At 35.4% G+C, this 20,618-nt stretch overlaps 2 protein-coding genes across 7 annotated transcripts in view; one reads left to right on the top strand and one right to left on the bottom strand.

Moving 5' to 3' along the window:
* LOC148599315 (ecdysone-inducible protein E75-like) overlaps positions 1-10,253 on the top strand; it is a 37,504-nt gene extending 27,251 nt beyond the window's left edge. Inside the window, exons 3-8 of one of the 3 annotated variants that reach the window (XM_088558380.1) lie at positions 343-942; positions 2,346-2,443; positions 3,919-4,057; positions 5,196-5,395; positions 6,617-6,989; positions 7,432-10,253. In XM_088558380.1, the coding sequence (XP_088414506.1) occupies positions 357-942; positions 2,346-2,443; positions 3,919-4,057; positions 5,196-5,395; positions 6,617-6,989; positions 7,432-7,649 (1,614 nt within the window). In that variant the 5' untranslated portion in view covers positions 343-356 and the 3' untranslated portion in view covers positions 7,650-10,253. Of the gene's footprint in view, positions 1-244; positions 943-2,345; positions 2,444-3,918; positions 4,058-5,195; positions 5,396-6,616; positions 6,990-7,431 lie in introns of all 3 variants that reach the window. The other 2 variants (XM_088558379.1, XM_088558381.1) reach the window with 2 other exon arrangements.
* A 1,270-nt stretch (positions 10,254-11,523) lies between these two features.
* On the bottom strand, positions 11,524-20,376 carry LOC148599314 (tyrosinase-like protein). Of its 4 annotated transcripts, none has more exons than XM_088558374.1 (7): positions 20,219-20,376; positions 19,268-19,470; positions 17,984-18,185; positions 17,186-17,298; positions 15,326-15,493; positions 13,036-13,313; positions 11,524-12,536 (listed from the first exon to the last, which is right to left on the bottom strand). In XM_088558374.1, the coding sequence occupies exons 2-7, from the start codon at positions 19,459-19,461 to the stop codon at positions 11,575-11,577; spliced, it is 1,917 nt and encodes a 638-aa protein (XP_088414500.1). In that variant the 5' UTR covers positions 19,462-19,470; positions 20,219-20,376; the 3' UTR covers positions 11,524-11,574. The 4 variants fall into 4 exon arrangements, with proteins under 4 accessions (XP_088414500.1, XP_088414503.1, XP_088414501.1 ...); XM_088558377.1 differs by having other exon boundaries at positions 20,248-20,354; XM_088558375.1 differs by having other exon boundaries at positions 20,186-20,334.
* Positions 20,377-20,618: the final 242 nt, after the last annotated feature.

The following is a 20,618-nucleotide window of genomic DNA, read 5'->3' as shown; positions in this document are numbered from 1 at the left end:
CCACGACAATTAGCACCGCATTAACAGGGACATTAAACATGTATAACAGCTGGTTTTGGTGCGAAAACATCTGACACACAAGATAAATAAATGTTTAATGAACTTCATAATCGATTATTATGTAAGTTATTACCTGTAATATATACATGTATTTGTTAGATAATATGTGGTTGTATGATGTTCAATCCATTTATTATGTTCACAATGGACTACTAATATTTGTTTATTCGCTTTTTATTTTCAGCGCGTAGACATACATAATGCTGTGACTGAGACAGAAAAGTTATTATCATTAATACAAGAAAAATCAGTTAAAGACAGGTGTTTTTATCATAATTATAGGCTGTTCATAGAAAATGAAAGAAACTGATCTTCATGAGGGAATTATTGTACAGAGACTTCTGTCGGGATCAATAACAAGTGACGTCACATCCGGTCAAACAAAATGCAAAACAAATGCACATGAAAGCAGAATTATATCATGCAATGGTAATATTAAGTCTCAGACTTATCAAACCGACAAACAATCACCGGTTTTTATTTATCAAAGCGAAAATGGGGATAAAAAATCTGTAGGTCAGACTTTGATCGAAAAAAAGGATGTTGAAACGAGTATTACAGATCCGAGCTCGAAGAGAAAACGCCTCCTGGAATTAACAAAAGATAGTAAAAATAAAGAAGTACATCAGAATGATCAAGTGAAACATGGACAGATGCATGACGACATTATCCAATCAATCGACGACATTTTGTCAACCGAAACGTTTTCTAGTGACGATTGTTCAAACGATACTGCGTCCCTCGCGAGTGACGAAATTGAGAGTAACAGTGTCAGTTATGAAAATGAAATGATTATTAAAACAGAAGGAGTTGTGTCGGTTGATCCAAAGGATAAAAGTGAACACCAGAAACAGTTTGGTCAAGTAAATAAACAAAAAAGAGGTAAAGATAAACATTTGGTTTCCAACCAGTGAAGAAATGAGAGATCTTTTGTTTTACATGCAATCTTGTCGGGATTCTTTTTTCTAATAGATACTTGTAAAACCCTTTTATCTTTTTTTTCTTGCCAGATGACAAATCGTCTGTAAACACTTTTGATGGTTTGTTGCATCCACCTAATCGGAACTTTTCAGCATTTCTCGTTAAACAGAAGAAAAACCTCGGATACTGTAGGCGGAAAATCTGCCCGGTATTCTAAAAATATATAATTGAACTGGCTGAATATTTTAACCAAGTTTGCTTTATTTCTTAGCTCTTCGGTATGAATTTAAGCCAGTTTAGAAATATCCTAGATTATCATCCCCTCCCGACCCGATTTGTCCACCCCCTCAAAAAATATTTTTGATTTTTTGTCCAATTAAGCCCAATTTCTTTGAAATTAACAGTATTTTCACCAAAGAATGATAAAACTGCCCAAACTTTTGAATCTACGATTTTTTATTGTGGCCTTATGTGATGCATTTTAAGTCGTCAATATTGTTAGCGACTTTTTGCACTCGCAGTTTCATAACTTTACATTCGCATATGATTTGCATAATTTATATTACTACTCCACATTAAGCTGTTGGCCGCGTTTACCGCCATAGATTTATAGTTCTAGCTGCATACGAGATCTCTCTTAAATATGTTACATGTGTGTGTGTGTGTGTGTGTGATTTGTTTTTGTTTTTGTTTTTTTTTGTGTGTGTGACTGTATGAGAACGGGAAGTTTACATTAAAATATTTTAAAAGATGAAATGATCGTTAGCATTGAACTTTACCAAGTTTCCAATTCAGACACAGGAGTTCGTTACAATTGACTAAATAGGTAAATGTGCGGAAATGCATTAATTTCAATTTAGAGTCCAAATTTTAATATGTGACTGTTTTGAACTTTTATGTTCTGTGCACGAATGGGTGCATAACTTTTTTATCACTACTGCTAACATACTTTAAGTAGTATTCCAGCTAAGAATCATTCGAAATGTGATTCATGGTTGGAAAGCCAACATGATTTATTTTTGATATTCCGTTTAAAACATTATAGTAAATAGAAAGTAACATGTGGTTTTTCATGTAAACCCTGTTCAAATGAGATATAAATTTTTTAATGTATATGATATGAAAAATGTATTAAATTTAACTAAAATTAACAGTTTAAATGTTGAAAAAAAATTAAAAATATGAAATTTGATTTGATAAAGCAAGTACGTTTTTGTATTAAATAAGAAATATGCAATGGGACTTCTATTGGGGAATGGGGAATTTTATATGGTGAATGGTTAATACTCAATGTCATAATATATGGCGTGAGATGGAAGTTTATACAATTCAAGGGCTGTAACCAAAGAAATTCTGTTTTTCAGTAAAGAAAATAAACCCTGACGGCAATATCTTGTGCAGAATTTGTGGAGACAAGAGTTCTGGATACCATTATGGTGTGTTTACATGTGAAGGATGCAAGGTAATTCTCATTGTGTTAGATATATAACTACTAGCCTGAATTGTTTTCTTTTCGATGATTTCTAGCATATTGTACATATTTTAAACACAATTTTAGTTCTACTAGCCCTCATCAGTTTTTAATGAAAAAATGAACGTTATTATCACCAACTATATAGACATACTATAGTCTCGGTCATAAAGCTATCGACTCAGACTCAGTATGGCTAGCCTCGGACCAATAACTCAGCCAATATGGAAAACCTAACGCAATAATACCTTTATTGACTAACTAGTTCAATATCTGGGTCATTCATCCTCCGGCCAGCGGAAGTTATATATTTATATAGCCTAGCTGGCCAATTGGTCTAGGACGCTGGACTTTGTGCAGTCGGTGTTGCCATATATGCCACAGCGGTACGAGTTCGAGTCCCGCGGAGGGAAATAAATATTTGCTTTGGAAATTTGACAGTTCTAACATATAAATTTGATCAAAAACTAATGCATGCCATTTAGTTTAAATCAAATCTGTTAATTGGAGCAACCATCTGTTTCTATTTAAAAACCCAATGAGTTCTATAAATTAATGCAAATTGAGTGTCATCTGCTTTGTTAGAAAAACATGTGCAATTGGTAAAATGTATAAATTAACAATATTTAATCACAAGTGTATGACATCAAGGACAGAAAAATGAACAAGAGGAAATATAATACAATATTGACGATGAAAATAAGCTTTTTAGGTATATAGGGTTTGTCTTCTTTTGCTTAGCATTGTTTTTTCCTTTTTTCAAAAGGTATCCTCTGTAATGCTATGTGGACATTTTTTCTATCATAATTGCATCTGTCTCATGCATGTAGAATTTTATATATCCATATGGGGAGTATGTAGGGGTAACTATTTCCTTGCACCTTTGTATGATGTTGTTACGGGGCTAACTGCAAAATGTCGTGTGGTGTGAGGCCTTACTTGTCATTGAAGACCCATGCCTTGAGCTAACATTTTCATCCCGTTGGGGTTGTTGTTTCTTTGACATCTTCACCATATCTACTCTCGTTATACTTACATGTACACGTGTTATCTAGAAATACTTTGGCCCATTTATTGAATGTAATCAATGTAATCTCAATCTGGTGAAAATCAGCTGTGATGGTACGCTACACTGCCTTACCTTCCCTAATCAGCTGTTATGGTACGCTACACTGCCTTACCCTCCCTAACCAACTGTTATGGTACGCTACACTGCCTTACCTTCCCTAACGTAAAGGCAGTGAAGCGTATCATAACAGCAAATTGTAATCAAATCATTGATGCACAATGTAAACTACAAATGTAGTCCGAATTTCTTCTTACCCTACAACCCTTTCCTTATTTTTTTGATATATGTCAATTAGAAGGGTTGCAGGATCAGAGGAAATTCAATTCAATTCAATTGTTATAATAGATGTTGTTAAGCGGAGGTAATTGTGATAATATGATTTTCTGTTTGTTTCAAGGGTTTTTTTCGTCGGACAGTTCGAAGAAATTTGACATATAAACCGTGCAATAAGAAGTGTATAATAATGAGAATTAGCAGAAACCGATGTCAGTATTGTAGAATGCAGAAATGTCTAAATCTTGGAATGTCACATGAAGGTAAGTATGTCAGTATTATTGTGCGGTGTCGAAATGTCTAGATCTCAGAATGTCACACCATGGTAAGTATGTCAGTATTGTACGATGCAGAAATTTCCACAAAAACTCTAAATATCCGAATGTCACACGAAGGTAAGTATGTCAGTATTGTAGAATGCAAAAATGTCTATATCTCGGAATGTCACACAAAGGTAAAGTATGTCAGTATTGCAGGATGCAGAAATGTCGATTTCGGAATATCATACGGGGGTAATTACATGTAAGTCAGTATATTGTGGTGCGAAAATGTCTATATCTCGGAATGTCACGCAAGGTATGAATGACAGTATTGTGCGGAGTAGAAATGATTAGATCTTGGAATATCACAGGAAGGTAAAAATGTCATTTTGTTTAAAACGCAAATTCGATTAACATGAATGAGAAAATATGTTTTGTACGATTCAAGAATGTCTATAGATTTTCGTAATGTCACACGAAAAAAACAATGACAGTATTGATGTTTAAGATTTCGAGATTTTACACAAAGTTAAGAATGTCATTATTGTACAATAGAGGAATGATCGTGATGTCACACGAAGGTTAATTGTCAGTATTGTAGAATGTGTAAATCTCGGAACCATGACAGAAAGGTGAGGAACCAACCTATTCCATAACGGGGGAAATTTATATATTTTCATATCATATATATCCCCTGTACCAAAAGATTTGTTCTGCGATCTTGATACTAATCCTGATTACTTACTTATAATTACTGACTGCCCATTACGCCATCTGGCGTGTGGGGCCGCAACGAAGTCATTTCACTTCAGCCTGAATATAGCTGAAATATTGCTGCTCGGACGTTAAACCCTCGAGGACCACATTTCTGGGACACATTGGTCTTACTGCATGAGAGGCTATTATCGGCAGGAAAGACTTATTCATTCGGCTTTTCATAGTAAGCTGTTAGCCAATGGTGTCTTAGCGTGAGTATCAAGCACTACCACTGCAATACACACACTGCAAGCATCACACAGTCATTTGATAGCAATCCTGGTTACATTTAACCAATATATGCATTATCCTGTACATGTACATGTACGAGTGAAAAAAAGAATAACTTTAATTGCTGGTACAAAATATGTGTTTTTACTTTCAGCTGTTCGTCTTGGGAGATGTCCAAAGAAAGATAAACCTTCAAGATTTAACTTGTTCAAATTGACAACATCGAAAAATCCCGAATCAGTAGATTCAGACAAACAGTATCGTACGGAGGAGCTAATATTGAAATTACATGAGAGCTTCCGGAGGGCTAACATCAAATTCGACGAAAGTATTTCGAGGTACCAAGGGTGCCAGGTATGTTAAATAGGAGACAACTAACCATACATTTTTTGGGGGCGATTTTGTGACTGCACCCTTGAACAGGCCTTGACGTCACAATTATTTATTGGTTTTCTCCCAATCATTGAAGGTAGTTCTTAACTCAGTTGTAGAAACAAAAGAGAATATAAAGGGGTTTTTATATCACACATTCCTATTTTAAGAGTGTAGAATAAGACATGTTCATTAGCTGACATAACCATGTTATTCCATGAAGCTAGAACCATTTACAGTGATCTGTTTTGTTTTCTGGAATATATTCATGTTTTTATACCACCACTAAAAGAGTGATTGGTATCTTTGAATGGCCTTATTCTTTCATTCGTCTGAATTTCGTTGTAATTATCTTTACTCAGTGGATGGACTGATTTCAGTTTTATTGGTTGCATTTTAAAGAGGAATATTTCTGTGACGTTTTTATTCCATCTTCTACAATCGATATGACTCTGTAAAATTATTTATTTTATCAAGTGTAAATGGTCATTATAGAGGTACTCCATTGTTGAACGACCTTAGCTTTTGTCAAGGTTAGGTTTCTCGGCGAATTGTATAAATTTACAGTATTTATTTTTAGTGTTTGAGGGAGCTTTTTAACAGTATATGTTAGCGATAAAGCAATATACGGATTGTTTATTACCCATTCTCCTGCTATAAATTAACACTCTGTCATAACTTACGACTAATTTTACACTTACGAATTTTTGTGAAAAGGATCACTGAATCAGTAGAATGTAATCAAATTTTAAATAAAATTTATCAATCACAGTGATGACTATGGTTGTCTGAAACAAATGGAACGTGAAATCCGAATGCATTTGCAATAATTTACTATAGTAAACATTGGAATCTAGTTGACATTTAAGCTACTCATCCGGCAACTGTGTGTAAACGACAACTGTGTGTGACATCATCAGTGTTATTTACCACAAATGGATGACGCTCGTCGCGCCGGTCCAGCTTGGAAGAGAACTTTTTTGTCGTACCGAGTAAGGAGGGATAACTCTATGATTATTTTTTCTGCAAAGTTGTTTTAAATGAAGAAGTAATGTCTTGCTTATACCAACTGGGATCCTAGTCTCCTTCGTAGTCTGAAGAACTGCATTTTTTCAGTACAGATCACGTTATTTAGTGTATGTACGAAGAATATTGATTTGATAGAATCACGACACTTGTAGTAAACATAATTATTTTTTTCAGGCAAAGAGAGTACTTACTGAACATGATGCTAAAATACTGTGTTCCCGATATCTCCCGTCTATAGTACGTTTCACAACTTTGTTTGCTGGTGATCTTGTACCATTTAAGAAAATAGACTTTACCACACAACGAATTTTAGTGAAACAGAGTTTATTAGAGATAACCGCAATTCACGCTTTGTTCTGGACTGGGTGCGACGTGATTTCAAACATGACAAAATTTGGATATAATGTGGATTTTGAAACTTGCCAAAATCTTGGACTTTTTGGCCAATTTTTAGCCGATATGCATACTTCTGTGGAAAGGTTGAAAAGATTAGAGTTGACGGATGTTGAATTGTCTGTTCTGGCAGCAATGGTCCTTTTTTCTCCAGGTAAGTTGAACTATTTATATACATTATGTATGAAGCGAATAACTGGTATTTGGAGGGTTGTCATTGAAAGTAAAACAATTGATAAGAAAACAATATCTTTTACCATTTTAAAGGATAAGTTTTAAATAACGCATACCGCATGTGTAACTTATAAGACGACGAAGCTGGAGATAAATACAATGTACGTCACTTAAACGTTAGGGGACGTCCTAGGACGTTTTGTAGGGTCTTCCGGTTAGACTGAAATTATAAATAGACCCTTAGTCGGCTTAGTGATTCTAAGTTGATAGGTTAAGTTGTACCAATTAGAATGTGCAATGGAAGCTGGCATGTACAGTAACACACGTATATATCTTTAAGAATGGGACGATATTTATTAAGATTTTTGTTTTGATACAATGTATGTAGATGCAATGACTCTTATTTTCTTCCTTTTTTATAGATCGTCCAGGTACACACTTGTTCAGAAATATAAACATGCTGGAACAAATGGAGGATATTCTGTGTTTAGCTCTTAAAAGTCAATTTGCTATAAACCACGGTAACTGTGAACAATTGTTTGCTAAAATTGTAGAAATTCTGACACATTTACGGACAGTATCCGGGATTTACTTGGACGTTATATTACATTCCCATATAGACACAAAGGACTTGTCATAATGAACATGTATATGTACATGTATCAATTGAATGGCCATTGCATCAAATCTGACGATCTTTTGTTTCTAGTTGTTAACTTTCCATTCATCCGTTGTCTTATATTTCGTTACTCATTATCTTGTATTACACTTGCATCTTGATCTATACAAGTTATCCGTACTGGATTTGAATAAGATATAAATGTTTGAATTTTCATTCAAATGGTTTATAAGCGTATTTTAAACGATGGAGGTGAAGATATGTATGTGTTGGAGATTGGAAAGTTTACATCTTGAAATGAATCAAACGAATAGTTTGCAACGCAGACGATTATTTATACATGTATATGTAAGGTGAAAGTGTTACATGTATATGCAAAGATTTGGGAAATGCGAAAAAAGGAAAATCAAGGGAACACTTGGAATAAAAACGTTGATGTTGAGTAGAAGAAAGATAAAAAAAAATGAAGCATTGTATGAATTTAATGAAAAATGTCAAAATTTAAAGACGTTTTGCAGACTGTGGCGATTTACTGACCGCCCTCGTCACAAAGAAAATTGGAAACTATAACTTTTCTTTGCATGGAATCTTGATTTTGATACACATTGATACCCAAGAAATTCGCGCTTCGCTCAACTCATCAATATATAGCTTAGCACATTACGTGCATGCCAAATATATCCTTCTGCAAGGACAATTATTTTGTTCTGCTTCAAACCCAACCTTTTTTGAAGTTATGAATATTCTTCGATTACTCCGTACAATTACAGTAAAGCTTTTAAAGTCGCCAATATTGTTAGCGACTGCTTGCATTTGTAATTTTATTACTTTACATTCGTATATGATTTGCCTACCGCCATAGTTCAAGCTTCATATGAGATCAAAATGTACCTCTTAAATATATCACACGTGTTATACATATTAATACGCGATTTTTTGTTTGTTTGTTTATTTGTTATTTGTTATTTGGTTTTTTTTTTTGTTTTTTGTTTTTTGTTTGTTTTTTTTTTTTGCTTTTATGAGAACGGGAAGTTGACATTAAAAGATGAAATGATCGGTTAGCATTGGACACTCCCCAGTTTTCTATTCAGACACAGGGATTCGTTCAAATTGGCTATATAAGTCATATACATTGTACATTATATAGGCCCAGATAAATATATATTGCCAGTTGTTTAATCTAGTTCCCTGGTCAATATTATAAGCGACCCAACGATCGCTAAAAAAATGATAGAAGAGAAAACATTTCCCGCACTTCCTGGTGTATGTAACCACTTGCTTTGATTGAAAAAGATCACGGTTACGAAGAGGCATTTTAAGGGAGCCAAGAATCTAGGTGAAATCGACCGATTTTAGAGCATATCGCACATGTGCCATTTCGGATGCTGAAAGCAAGCCAAAATGGGTGGCATAGAATATTTGAAGATTAGCGACTTACGTAAAAAATTAAAAGAAATCACTTTCAGTCTGAATGAATGAAATGATTTAGGGAGTGGACACATTATGACCTTATATTACAAAGCATAAGACAAAATAAAAATCCACACGACCATTCTTATTGATTTTTACTTGTTAGTTTTTCTCTACGCTTCATTTTGATTGATTGATTTTTTTTTTTTTTTTTTTTTGTGATTCATAAACAAACACATTTGTTTCCGACATATCATAATTCTAGGTACTTTAGTACTCATTTGATGCGCTAAGCATGTCGTATAAGGCGACTAAATAGTGCTCAGAAACCTAGCCGGGGGCTAGGCGCTCTGCCCACAGAGCAACTGGGATGTGTGCCCCAGGTGGTGGAATGGGGTACCCCTGGCGTGTTACATGCTGGGGTTGTCAGGCTATAATACGGAAAACCTGACCGCAAACCATAGTGGTGCACCGTGTTGGGAAAGATGCCACGTTCCTCGCACGTTAAAGAACCCTGCTGTGGTATTCGATAGGAGTAGGAACCTTTGCGCTCCGCCACAGGAGGCTAAATTGCCCGATCTTACCCATCCCCCCTTTTTCGAGTGGCAATCAAAATTTGTCGACCCTATTATCCTTGTGACCTATCCTTTTTTTTTCATTTCATGTTCATTATATCATCCATTTCATGTTCATTGTCTGAATATAGCTGAAATATTGCTGCTCGGACGTTAAACCCCAACAAACAAACGTTTGCACTTATTGATGATTTCGCATCGAAATAATTTTCTTATTTTCGTATCTCAATACTGTTTTCTGAGCTTTTTTTGTATTCAGTACCAATCCACATAAAATACTGGAACAGACACTGCCAATGGCTCCATGAGTAATTCAAGGTGCGGGAAAACCGACCGAACAAAAAGATGCTTCAAGTTACAATCTAAATAAGCCATAGTTTTACATAACTTTAGTCCTTTCTGCATATAAAACTATCTTAAAAATTGTTATCTTCCTCGTAAATAACGGTAACTCTTACGTAGTGTCAATACCAGTGACAAACTAAGACTGAATCAGAAATGAAAGTGCTTTCTGTGGGTTTTTGACATATATGAATCACCTCCTGTCTGATATTTACATGTGTATATACTGCTACTTGATATGTTCTTAATGCCGACACTTGTCCTCAAACAATATTGCTATTAAAAACGTTTATTTTTGTGTTTGTGTTTTATGGTATTAATTGCCCCGGCACGTGTTCTTCAATGTGTTCATCAATATACAGCAACACAGTGTATGTACTTTCACGGATAGAGTTCATTTTTAATCTAAAATGGGCAGTCGTCCAATGAATGGAAAGCGAAGTATGTGTAATCTCAGTTTTTTATAGTATTTTACTACACACAACAAAGTTTAATATATTAGCATAAATATTAATCATGTTTTTGAAGACTCCGCTCGTCAGTCGGTCTGTCCATCCTCTTTTTGTAATCAAAACGGTACACAAAGTAATGAACGGAATTTCATAAAACTCGGTATATGAACTTGCACAAGCATGTTTTACCGGAAAATTTTGACCCATCAAATCCCTGAAGGAGTTTTGCTTCTTTGAACTTCGTGAACCCCTGACCTCTTGTCATCGCAACTCCTAATTTGTTGTACAAAATTTCACAAAACTTGATATGTAGCAGGAGTACAGAATGAAATTGTGCATATTACCAGAATCTTTTGTGAATGGTCAATTTGCCATTTCTTCAACGTTATTCTGATATTTTTTTTCAATGAAGTTCCTCCCATCATATGGTCAAAGTTGAATTAAATATTTTTATTTGTACCCCCAATTTATGAGTTATCTACGACTTTAAACTTTACTAGCTCCTACAATGTGAGGACGAATATAATATTAGCGTGCTCATTACGTCATTTCATTAAAATCTTTACTATTGAGGATCCGAGCTGTAATTTGCCCATTTTTTACCCAATGTTGAACAAAATTAGCGCAATTTCAAAACTATAGTGGATGCACAAACTCCCGGAACCGACACGTTTATTTCTTACATGCGTGGGGTAAGCTTCTATTCATGGTATATTGGCGTTGGGATTTGAATGAAAAAAAAAATAGGAAATCTGTGGCATGTATATGGTGTAAATAAGAAGTTAATACTTGGTCCATTCAAGAGCTGAAGTACTACAACTGATACATGTAGAGTACTATATACTGTCTTGTAAATGTACTAATCTGTACAAAAGAGCCATCGGTAAATGTAATAATCTGTACAAAAGAGCCATCGGTAAATGTACTAATCTGTACAAATGAGCCATCAGTAAATGTACTTATTTGTACAAATGAGGCATCAGTAAATGTTCCTATCTGTACAAATGAACCATCAGTAAATGTTCCTATCTGTACAAATGAGTCATCCGTAAATGTTCTTACCTGTACAAATGAGCCATCAGTTAATGATTACAAGAGTAATACCCATACAATAAATCAATGTTCTATATACTTTAATATGGAGTAACATATTACTTAAGTAAAGTTCTATATCGCAGCACAACCATCCCATGGATACTCCTCCCTGTAGTCACATATAAACATGATGAACTGGTCCCGGTACCGACTTCGCGGTTCGTTGCTCTGGTCGGTAAAGTTATACCGGTACAAGATGGCATCTCCGATATCGTTGCCAAACATTTTGGGTTCTTCGTTTGTTACTTTGATGACACCAGAACATTTCTTGTAATGGAGAGTGGTCGAAGATTCGTCAATACAGTGTGGTTGACAAACGTGACCGTGAGTGTCATAGGCGCTTAGGTATGCAATCACTGGTCCGTTCTTTGGATGTTTGACCCCAACATATCCAATGGTTTCTGAAACAATTTGACGGGAATCAACTATTCCGTAATCAATATATCTCCCTTTGTATGTTATTCCGTCCGCTTGCAGAAAAATTTTAGTCGCCCCAGACCCAGAGTCGGAATTCACGAACTTCGTTTTTCCGGGGGTAAAAACGTTCCAAGCTTCTGACGAATTGTTGATTGAATATATATCCGTAGTTTCGTCTATGTACCCTTCTCGTATTGGTTTACATCCAAATGAAGTTCCGATCGGTCGTTTGTACATCAAAGCTACCGGAATGATACACCAACCTTGTACGTCTGCAATGCCATCTATCACGAAATCATTCTGGTAAGACTGGTCGAGGTACGTTTTTATGTGTTCAATGGGTATCGTCTCGTCTGTTGAACGCTTTTTTCGCCCAATATTAGTAACACTCCCAGTAACGGAAGTGCGAGGTACGCATGTGCCCCTCACGCACACCAAGGCATCGCCAGGGCAAGTGGTGGTGCATGAATACGTTGGTTCTTCGTATTGGTAGATATAATCAGTGAAGAGTGAAGACATACCCTGGCGGTTCTTCAACTCATTCAAGTTAACCATACGTCTGTGTGGTAAATGTTCAGGATCTCCCGCAATAGGATAATCATATTGGTAAAAATTGCCTAAAATGATAATGCATGAAAATGGTACATTGTAAACGAATGTATAATTATACATGCACTATCAAATGTATTTTACCAGAACTGAGTTCAAAGGTCAATTATCCATATACAATGTATCCCTTACACGGAACGATTACCGACATTTTTTTCTGATTACAATTAGAATTTTAGAATTATATTGTTTATATTGTTTTTGTATTACGAAGTTAGACAGTCGCTTATTTAGACCTATAACTCTTCCAACCAGAAACTTATTAAGGTACATAAATTTGTTTCATGAACTACAATCATGGGTTGGTGTATTGTTGAAAATTAGATTTTTACATATTGCTAAAATGATTTAAAATACTCCTCTTATCTGTTTGTCTTTACAAATTACAATGTAACGAATGATCTCTCCTTCATTGCAGGTAAAATCATTTGTCTGGGTTTTACATTTTGCCAATAAACAAATTAAAGCCTCTCACCATTCTGTTATTTTTTTTTTAAATTGCCTTACCAATGGCCCGTCTAGAATTCTCTCTGAACTTCTCCCATACGTAGTCAATGAAACAGTGATGGAGGAAAAAAATCGGGTCATGCGGTGACACGGTTACGTCATTCATTGTCCCGCCAATTTGCACGTGTGCATAATTATGACATGTTTCTAGCCGCTCGAACACCCGGGGGAATCTCGTATGATTAATAACTTCTTGTAAACATTGACGTGTAAACCAGCCTGGTCCAGAACCCATGTTCCGTGTCACAGGAACGGTAAACCCTGCAGTCGTTCGATACCTGTATACATAAATTTATATATGTATCATTATTATTATGGTTTTAATGCAATACAAACTAGATGAAAGAGTAATCAAGGAAAACCATGATACGTTGAACAAATCAGTTTTCATGGCGTAGATGGATAAACCGTAACGGTCCACGAGTTCATGATGACGGCCATAAAACTTCTGTAGTGATGACTTCAATCTTGAAGAAACATCACCCTGTTCCAGAAGCCTATTTGTTAGAATTCTAGCGCGATACAACGAGTCTTCGTAGTTTCGGCAAGCTCTGGCATAACGTATGAGTTGTGATATGAAGGAAAGTTTACAATTCTGAATGAAAAGTCATCACGTTTGTGGTAAAGTTTGGTCAATAGTGTTCCTTTACCATCGATTTCTAAGTGTAGGTCAGGATATGAGGCTGACTTCATAGTGTCTGTAGTATCCTTTATCTTAAGTTTTTTTGGGTAGATGCGATGTATCAAATCCCCGAAATTAGGATTGTTTCAAGATAATACGTCATATATATAGCGGAAACTGAGATTAAAGGATCTAGCTAGGAGATATTTTTTCTTTCTATCTCTACCAAGAACTATCGATTTACATCTAGGTGTACCATCTTTTTTGGAAAAACAACTATAGGTCGGGATTTTAACTGCGTATGGGGAATAGAAGTATACAGTGCTGAAAAATCATAGGTTTTAATGTATAATAATCTGATAATGGTCTTGAACTGATTGTCCCCATAAGATCTTTCGAATTTTTCAGGATCCACATTGTATTCATACCACTACGGGAGTAACAAATGTTGTGGTAGGACTGCAGATCCTCTTTGACAGCTGTGAGTATAGAAGTTAAAAGTTATAGTGACGATGACGATGGCCATGACTCCTTCCCCGTCTTGTATTTTTGTCAAATAAATTCATCACATTTATCTTATTGTCATATTGGCTTGAAAGGTTTCCCATACTATACTTTTGATGTTATCATTGCATTCGTAAGGTATTGCAGTACCTAGTCTGCGTATCCAGTACTCCTCTCTTTTCCCACGATAGTTTTTACTTAGAACGGGACTGTTCGTAGGATGGTAATTTTTTTTCTAAAATACGAACTTTCATAGAGATGACCGCACATTCTTTTGTTTAATCGTTCTTGTGTTTCACCGTCATATACTAGACCGCATATGTTGCATTCTAACCCATATATTAATATAAGTTTGTTGATCTGCAAATGAGTTAACAAGAGACAAATGCCCCACCCAAATCATTTCAAATTAAAGGATCTTGACGTGGATGTGGCACTGAACGCACTCATACATGTAGCTTAATCAATTACAGTGAGTTGTACGCTTTCTCATGAATATTCGATTAGATCTAGTAACCAAGGGAACCAAGGTTATAGCGGTAATCAAAAGAATGTAACCCAGGGACAAAGACCAGACATGGAAAACAGACATACACAACAAAGAACATAAAGTAACTAAAATCATACATACAAAGTAACAAAAGCAAATGAGCAACTCGGACTCCACTAAAAACTGGGAGCATGGACCAGATGCACCGGTAGAGTAAGCGTCCTCTGCTTTTCTAGAAACACCCGCCGAGTTGCTCATAAAAAGTCAAGTCCGTGGTAGACAAACGAGGAAAAGAAAACTATGACCAAAAATCCTTTAAAACTTGAATTATGAAAACTAGCCATCTTAAAATTGTAAAGTCTCGGAACTACCATTAACTGAATTTATCAACCCGGCTGATATTAAATATGTTGTAAACGAATATCAAATATCTATTGTCAAGCTTTACCAGTTTCTAAAATTTTCATAGGAAGTGCATTTAATCAAAATTAAAATGAAACAAAAGTTTGGCAAATCTTATCATAGAAAGTCATACGAAAATATGTAAAAAAAGACTTCGTATCGAGAGGCTCTATTAACTGAAATGCAATTGTGGCTGGGCCAAATAATAATTCAAATCAAAAACAGATTACACGCTTTTTTCATCAGACACGTAAATCATGTACGTGCATTACCTCCAGTTTTTAAATGGTCCAGTTCTTAGGTTCCCGTCTACATTTCCTAAGTAACCCTCCGTCCATAGAATCGAATTCATAGTATTGCTTCCAATGAGGTCTTCGTAAGTGGAGTCCAGGTATGGAATAGTCACAGATGCGTCATACCTTCTCAGGGCATTCTCAAACCTGTAAATGAAAAATGTACATATACATATAAGACCAAATGTGTTACATGTATTTAACATCCCCCAACTACACACACACACATACAGAGGTGGATGCAAAGTAGGCCTATCTGTTAGAACCCTCCCCATATCTCTTGCTGGAATATTGTGTTAGTTTCATTTAAATTGTGATAAGATAAGCCTATAGACCATCATTTTTAAATTTCAAAGTCGTAACCTCCCGCTTATAAATTTCTGGATCCAATACTGCAAAACACACGCACATACAAGTCATGTACGCGCTCACACTTGTTCTAATTAACCCAGAAAAAAAAACTTATATCCATAATTAATTAATTTGCCTCTCCAATGTGCAACTTTATAAGATTTCTACGACGGCTTCGAGGTTAGAATGCCTGTAAAGTCAGACAACTTATCAAAAGAATTAACCTAACTTAGGTGGAATACAGATACATAAAAGTGTAAGTTGCTATCCATTTAGTTTAAATTTATTGTTTTACATAGACCTGAATCGTATATTTATTCATTTTACAGTAATGAACTACTGTTCATTATATAACATATATTAACTGAATTTTATATACCACTTTCCTGCATTTTCAGTAAAAACTACGGTGTATTGTTTGTTTGTTTGTTTGTTTGTTGGGGTTTAACGTCCGAGCAGCAATATTTCAGCTATAATCAGACGATGAACATGAAATTGATGATAAAATGAACATGAAATGATGATGAAATGAAAAGGGATGGGACACAAGGACAGTGGGGTCGACAAATTTTGATTGCCACTGGAAATATGGAGAGGTGGGTAGGGTCGGGCAATTTAGCCTCCTGTGGCGGAGCCCTATGGTTCCTACTCCGGGAGAATACCACAGTAGGGTTCTTTAACGTGCGAGGAACGTGGCATCTTCCCCAACACGGTGCACCACTATGGTTTGCGGTCAGGTTTTCCCTATCAACCCCAGCATATAACACGCCAGGGGTACCCCATTCCACCACCTGAGGCACACATCCCAGTTGTTCTGTGGGCAGAGCGCCCTAGCCCCCGGCTACGGCTCTGAGCACTATTTAGTCGCCTTTTACGACAAACTTAGCGCTGCTGCAGGGCTATTCTTTTGACACCCGGGCCTGCACGGGGGAAAACTACGATGTAAATCGGATATATAGCGTTTCCCGTTCTTACATGTACTTCTACGGTAGAATTTTAAATTCATGTCATTACATTATACGAAAAACGTCAGTATTTATTTCCTCATATCCAACAGTACTAACTTTTTCAAGTTTTTTAGTAGTTACTAATTAATTACTAATCAAAACTAGGAATATTTTTTTGTTGTAGTACTTTCATTCAGAGATCGAAAAATCACATGGCAAAAGGGGTTGACCATCTTTTTTTTCAACCACAATCAAAAGTTTGAAGGTATACCGGAAGTTTTGCATTATTTTGGTTTCGCGCTCATTTGTTATATGCAGCCTTTTTTTAAATCATAACCTATGGATTTTTGAGGATAAAGAAATATACTTTTTTAAAAAGTTTAATCCTATAAAAATCTGACAGAGAAAAAAATAATCATTACAAACTATGTCAGTATACCAATCTTTCCTTTCAATGTTCTACTTCCTTTCATATGAATAAGGTGCACTATTGGTCAACTTAATGCAAGGAAATAAATACTACTATTTCTCCTAAACTTACAGGTATAGATAGTAACGATGCCAAGGGCAAAAGGCTGGTCCAAAATGAGCAGCATATAGAGCATTCTCGTTGTGAATATTGGCTAACGCCTCATAGGCATTTGGTGAAACTCTCTGTAAAGATTTAAAATGCGGGTTAATAATTTAAAGTAACAGTCTTTATAAAACTCAGATTGAAATTGAATCATGCGTGTCAAAAACCCACCGAATTCAGTTTTATATATTGTTCATAAAATCACTGATCACATAACCACTCTTAGTTTTTCATTTGGTTGTTGCGCTTTTGAGATAAAAAAATTAAATAGATTGTACAAGAAATTGGCACTTTGCAAGAGTACTAGTTATCGTTCTTGATTTGGTTTTATTTGGTTAATTTTAGAAGTAGACTAATGCATGATCTGAATGTAAAAAAAAATAAACCAAATCCTTGAAATTAGATTTTTTTATACATTTATAATTACGTATATTTTTGTTATCATAACATTATTTCGTTTGAGATTATTTGAACCGCGGAGTGCAGACCGATCGACTTTAATGACGTCATAGTGCCAAAACAAATTATGTAAAATAACTAGATTAGCACGTTACAAATCAAATTTAATCATGTCCTATTCATTTTGGAATTTAGTCAAACTGTTTTCCATTTATTTTACTCCACTGTTAAAACGTAAAACATATACGTTTACACGATATAATGGCCTTACCTTCAAACAATCACCTAGTGTTCCACCGGTACTATTCTTCGCCTAAATTTAGGTCCTGTTAGAGACAGAATATTTTGTGTTTTTTTATTTCTTACCGTATCAGCTTTCATGGCTAGTACAGCCCTGTGAAATCTTCGCCTCTCCTGTGCGGAGAGGGAATGATACGATTTTCGTATTCCATGTAATAACGATCGAGTTTGTCTCTTCTTTCTACGGGTTTGGTCAAGTATCTGCATTCCGTGACGTTCTAGTTCATCGACATAGTTTCGAACGCTTTCGGTTATGTTAATGTGCCATCTGAAATAGATGCAGTGGTTGCCAAAGGAATTTCAATAGAATGGAATGCCAGGGATTTGCAGTGTTACCGAAAATTAGGAAAAAGTAAATGAATACTAGGTACATGTAATGTGTAAGTGATTTCAAACCATCCAAAAAAATCACATGTCAATTTATGGAAGTGAAATTGTAATCTCCTGCATTTCAATATAACTGTGTAAATATTTTTAGAAGTTAGTTAAAAAATGAACCCCAGAGCATGTTTTTTTAAGTATCAGTGCGCTAAGAAATCGATTTGCTCATTAGTTACATGTATATTGTCCATTTCTTTTCAATAGCAGTCTTCATACAAAAATCAGGAGGCGATTCATGTATGACACAACTCACCTAATTTCCTATTATTTCTAATTAAAAACAATATACACCAAAAAACACCGTTATTGCATTTTCGGAAGATTGATTGGTGGGGTTTAACGTCCGAGCAGCAATATTTCAGGTATATTCAGACGATGAACACATTTTCGGAAGAAAAATTGCATGGATTGTGTATGAAATTGACACTTTGCACGAGCTATTGTTCTTAATTCGCTTTGTTTCGGTTGGTTTTAGTGGGAGATAAATGTATGAATGTATGAAAAGTACACAGATTTTAATATAGAAAGGGCTACACTCCTTGAGACGTTTAGGTTTCCCGCACGCACGATACCTAAACGCACACTAAACGCTCACCAAACGCACGATAAACGAACGCTTCTATTGCGCGTTTAAACGCGCAATAAACGAACGCTCCCATCGTGCGTTTAAACGCACTATAGACGAACGCTACTAGCGTGCGTTTAAACGCAAGATGCACAAACGCTAAAATGGGAAACGTGAACGTTTCAAGGAGTGTATCACTATATGGAAATATACATGTACCATTTGTAGACCCAAAAAGCATTGTTTTCTATGCCAAATTTCAACCCTACCATAGTCAGTGACTGTATTTTATAAATATCGATTGGTTCTTAATACTCTGTCGAATGCCAGGACCATGTATTTTCTGAAATCATTCCTAAGTTACAAAGATTAAAGAAAAAAAATGTATCGCTATTAACCAGTACCTATCTTGGTATGTACGAGCCAAGTAATAGCTGATGCATCGGTAGTTAATCCAGTCGGCTTTTTCTTCGGTACCTTTCCATTTGTAATGGGAGAAGCAGTCACAAAGCAACTTTGGCATTGGTTGCTCGAATATCATACCTGTTGTCATGGAAACGACTGTAGCAACCAGCAATAGGCTTAGTGTTGGTGTCATTGTTACTGTCTGAAATAACACGGAAAACTATGTTCAAAATCATGCAAAGAGGGGCGTGTATTGCTTTTTATTTATCATTTAAGGTAGACCTAGGCTAAGGGACACAACTCTTACAAATCATAGGAACGTTTGTATTCAACATTTTAAATCATTATCATGTCAGCATCCAAGTAATTTGGACTGATTGCATTCTGTTTCAAACGAAAGCTTAAAAGGCTTTGGTCAAATTGAATATGATACAAACATATCACTGATTTCTAGAGTTATGTCTCTAAGCCTAGGCCTACCTCCTAAAATGTACATTTTGTATATGATGTGTACAAACTTTCCAGCGAACCAAATCATCTATACAGTATGAACCTTACTTCATGCTTTAACTTAAAGGTCAACGCGAGTTTCAATTGAAAAATACATTTTAAGTTCATGAATTAAGGTTTTAACATCTTCAAACTAGTAACGTACCCATCAAGCATATTATAAATACACACACAATACTCGGCAGTACATGTAAATACACACACAATACTCGGCAATACATGTAAATACACACACAATACTCGGCAGTACATGTAAATGGCCAAATTTAAATCTGTGAAATAATTAACTTAAAATAAACAGAAATTCGATAACCAGCTGCTACTCAATGTGTTTGTCACACTAAATTACAAACGTTAACGCACTATACATGTACCTCGATTTCAAATATATTTCTCCCCCATCATACCTTAGAAGAATAACCGAAATCCCCAGTACTCACTTCGATCTTTACTGTAGGTAAATATATACCTTAACTGTAGGTTTCAATGCCAAACCATGCTCCTTTAATGGGTTTTAAGTTGTCTCACATTCAACGTATATCCTCAATAGAATGTTGACGTCATTTGTGTTTAAGGGGTCTCTCTTTTCAGTCAGAAGCTGTATATAAGAACAATATCACATGGTACAAGCTGTTTTAGTGAATACTAAACCCATTAAATTATTTTCAAGAATTTTGCATCTTAAATTCTATTACTAGGAATGTATAGTTTAATTGTTAGGGGAACAAATGCATGAGTGTCCCTGAAAATGGCCCTAAAGTAAAATCTTTGATGTTTCAAATGAAAAAACTAATATTTGTTTGTATGGTTAAAAGATGAAACATCATAAATTTATTGTTT

This window comes from Perna viridis, chromosome 13, assembly GCF_037379345.1.
Source record: "Perna viridis isolate PV_CMFRI_1.1 ecotype Kerala chromosome 13, ASM3737934v1, whole genome shotgun sequence".
Classification (NCBI taxonomy): domain Eukaryota; kingdom Metazoa; phylum Mollusca; class Bivalvia; order Mytilida; family Mytilidae; genus Perna; species Perna viridis.
The sequence above is the reverse complement of the archived record's forward strand: the minus strand, read 5'-3'. Positions and strand labels throughout refer to the sequence as shown.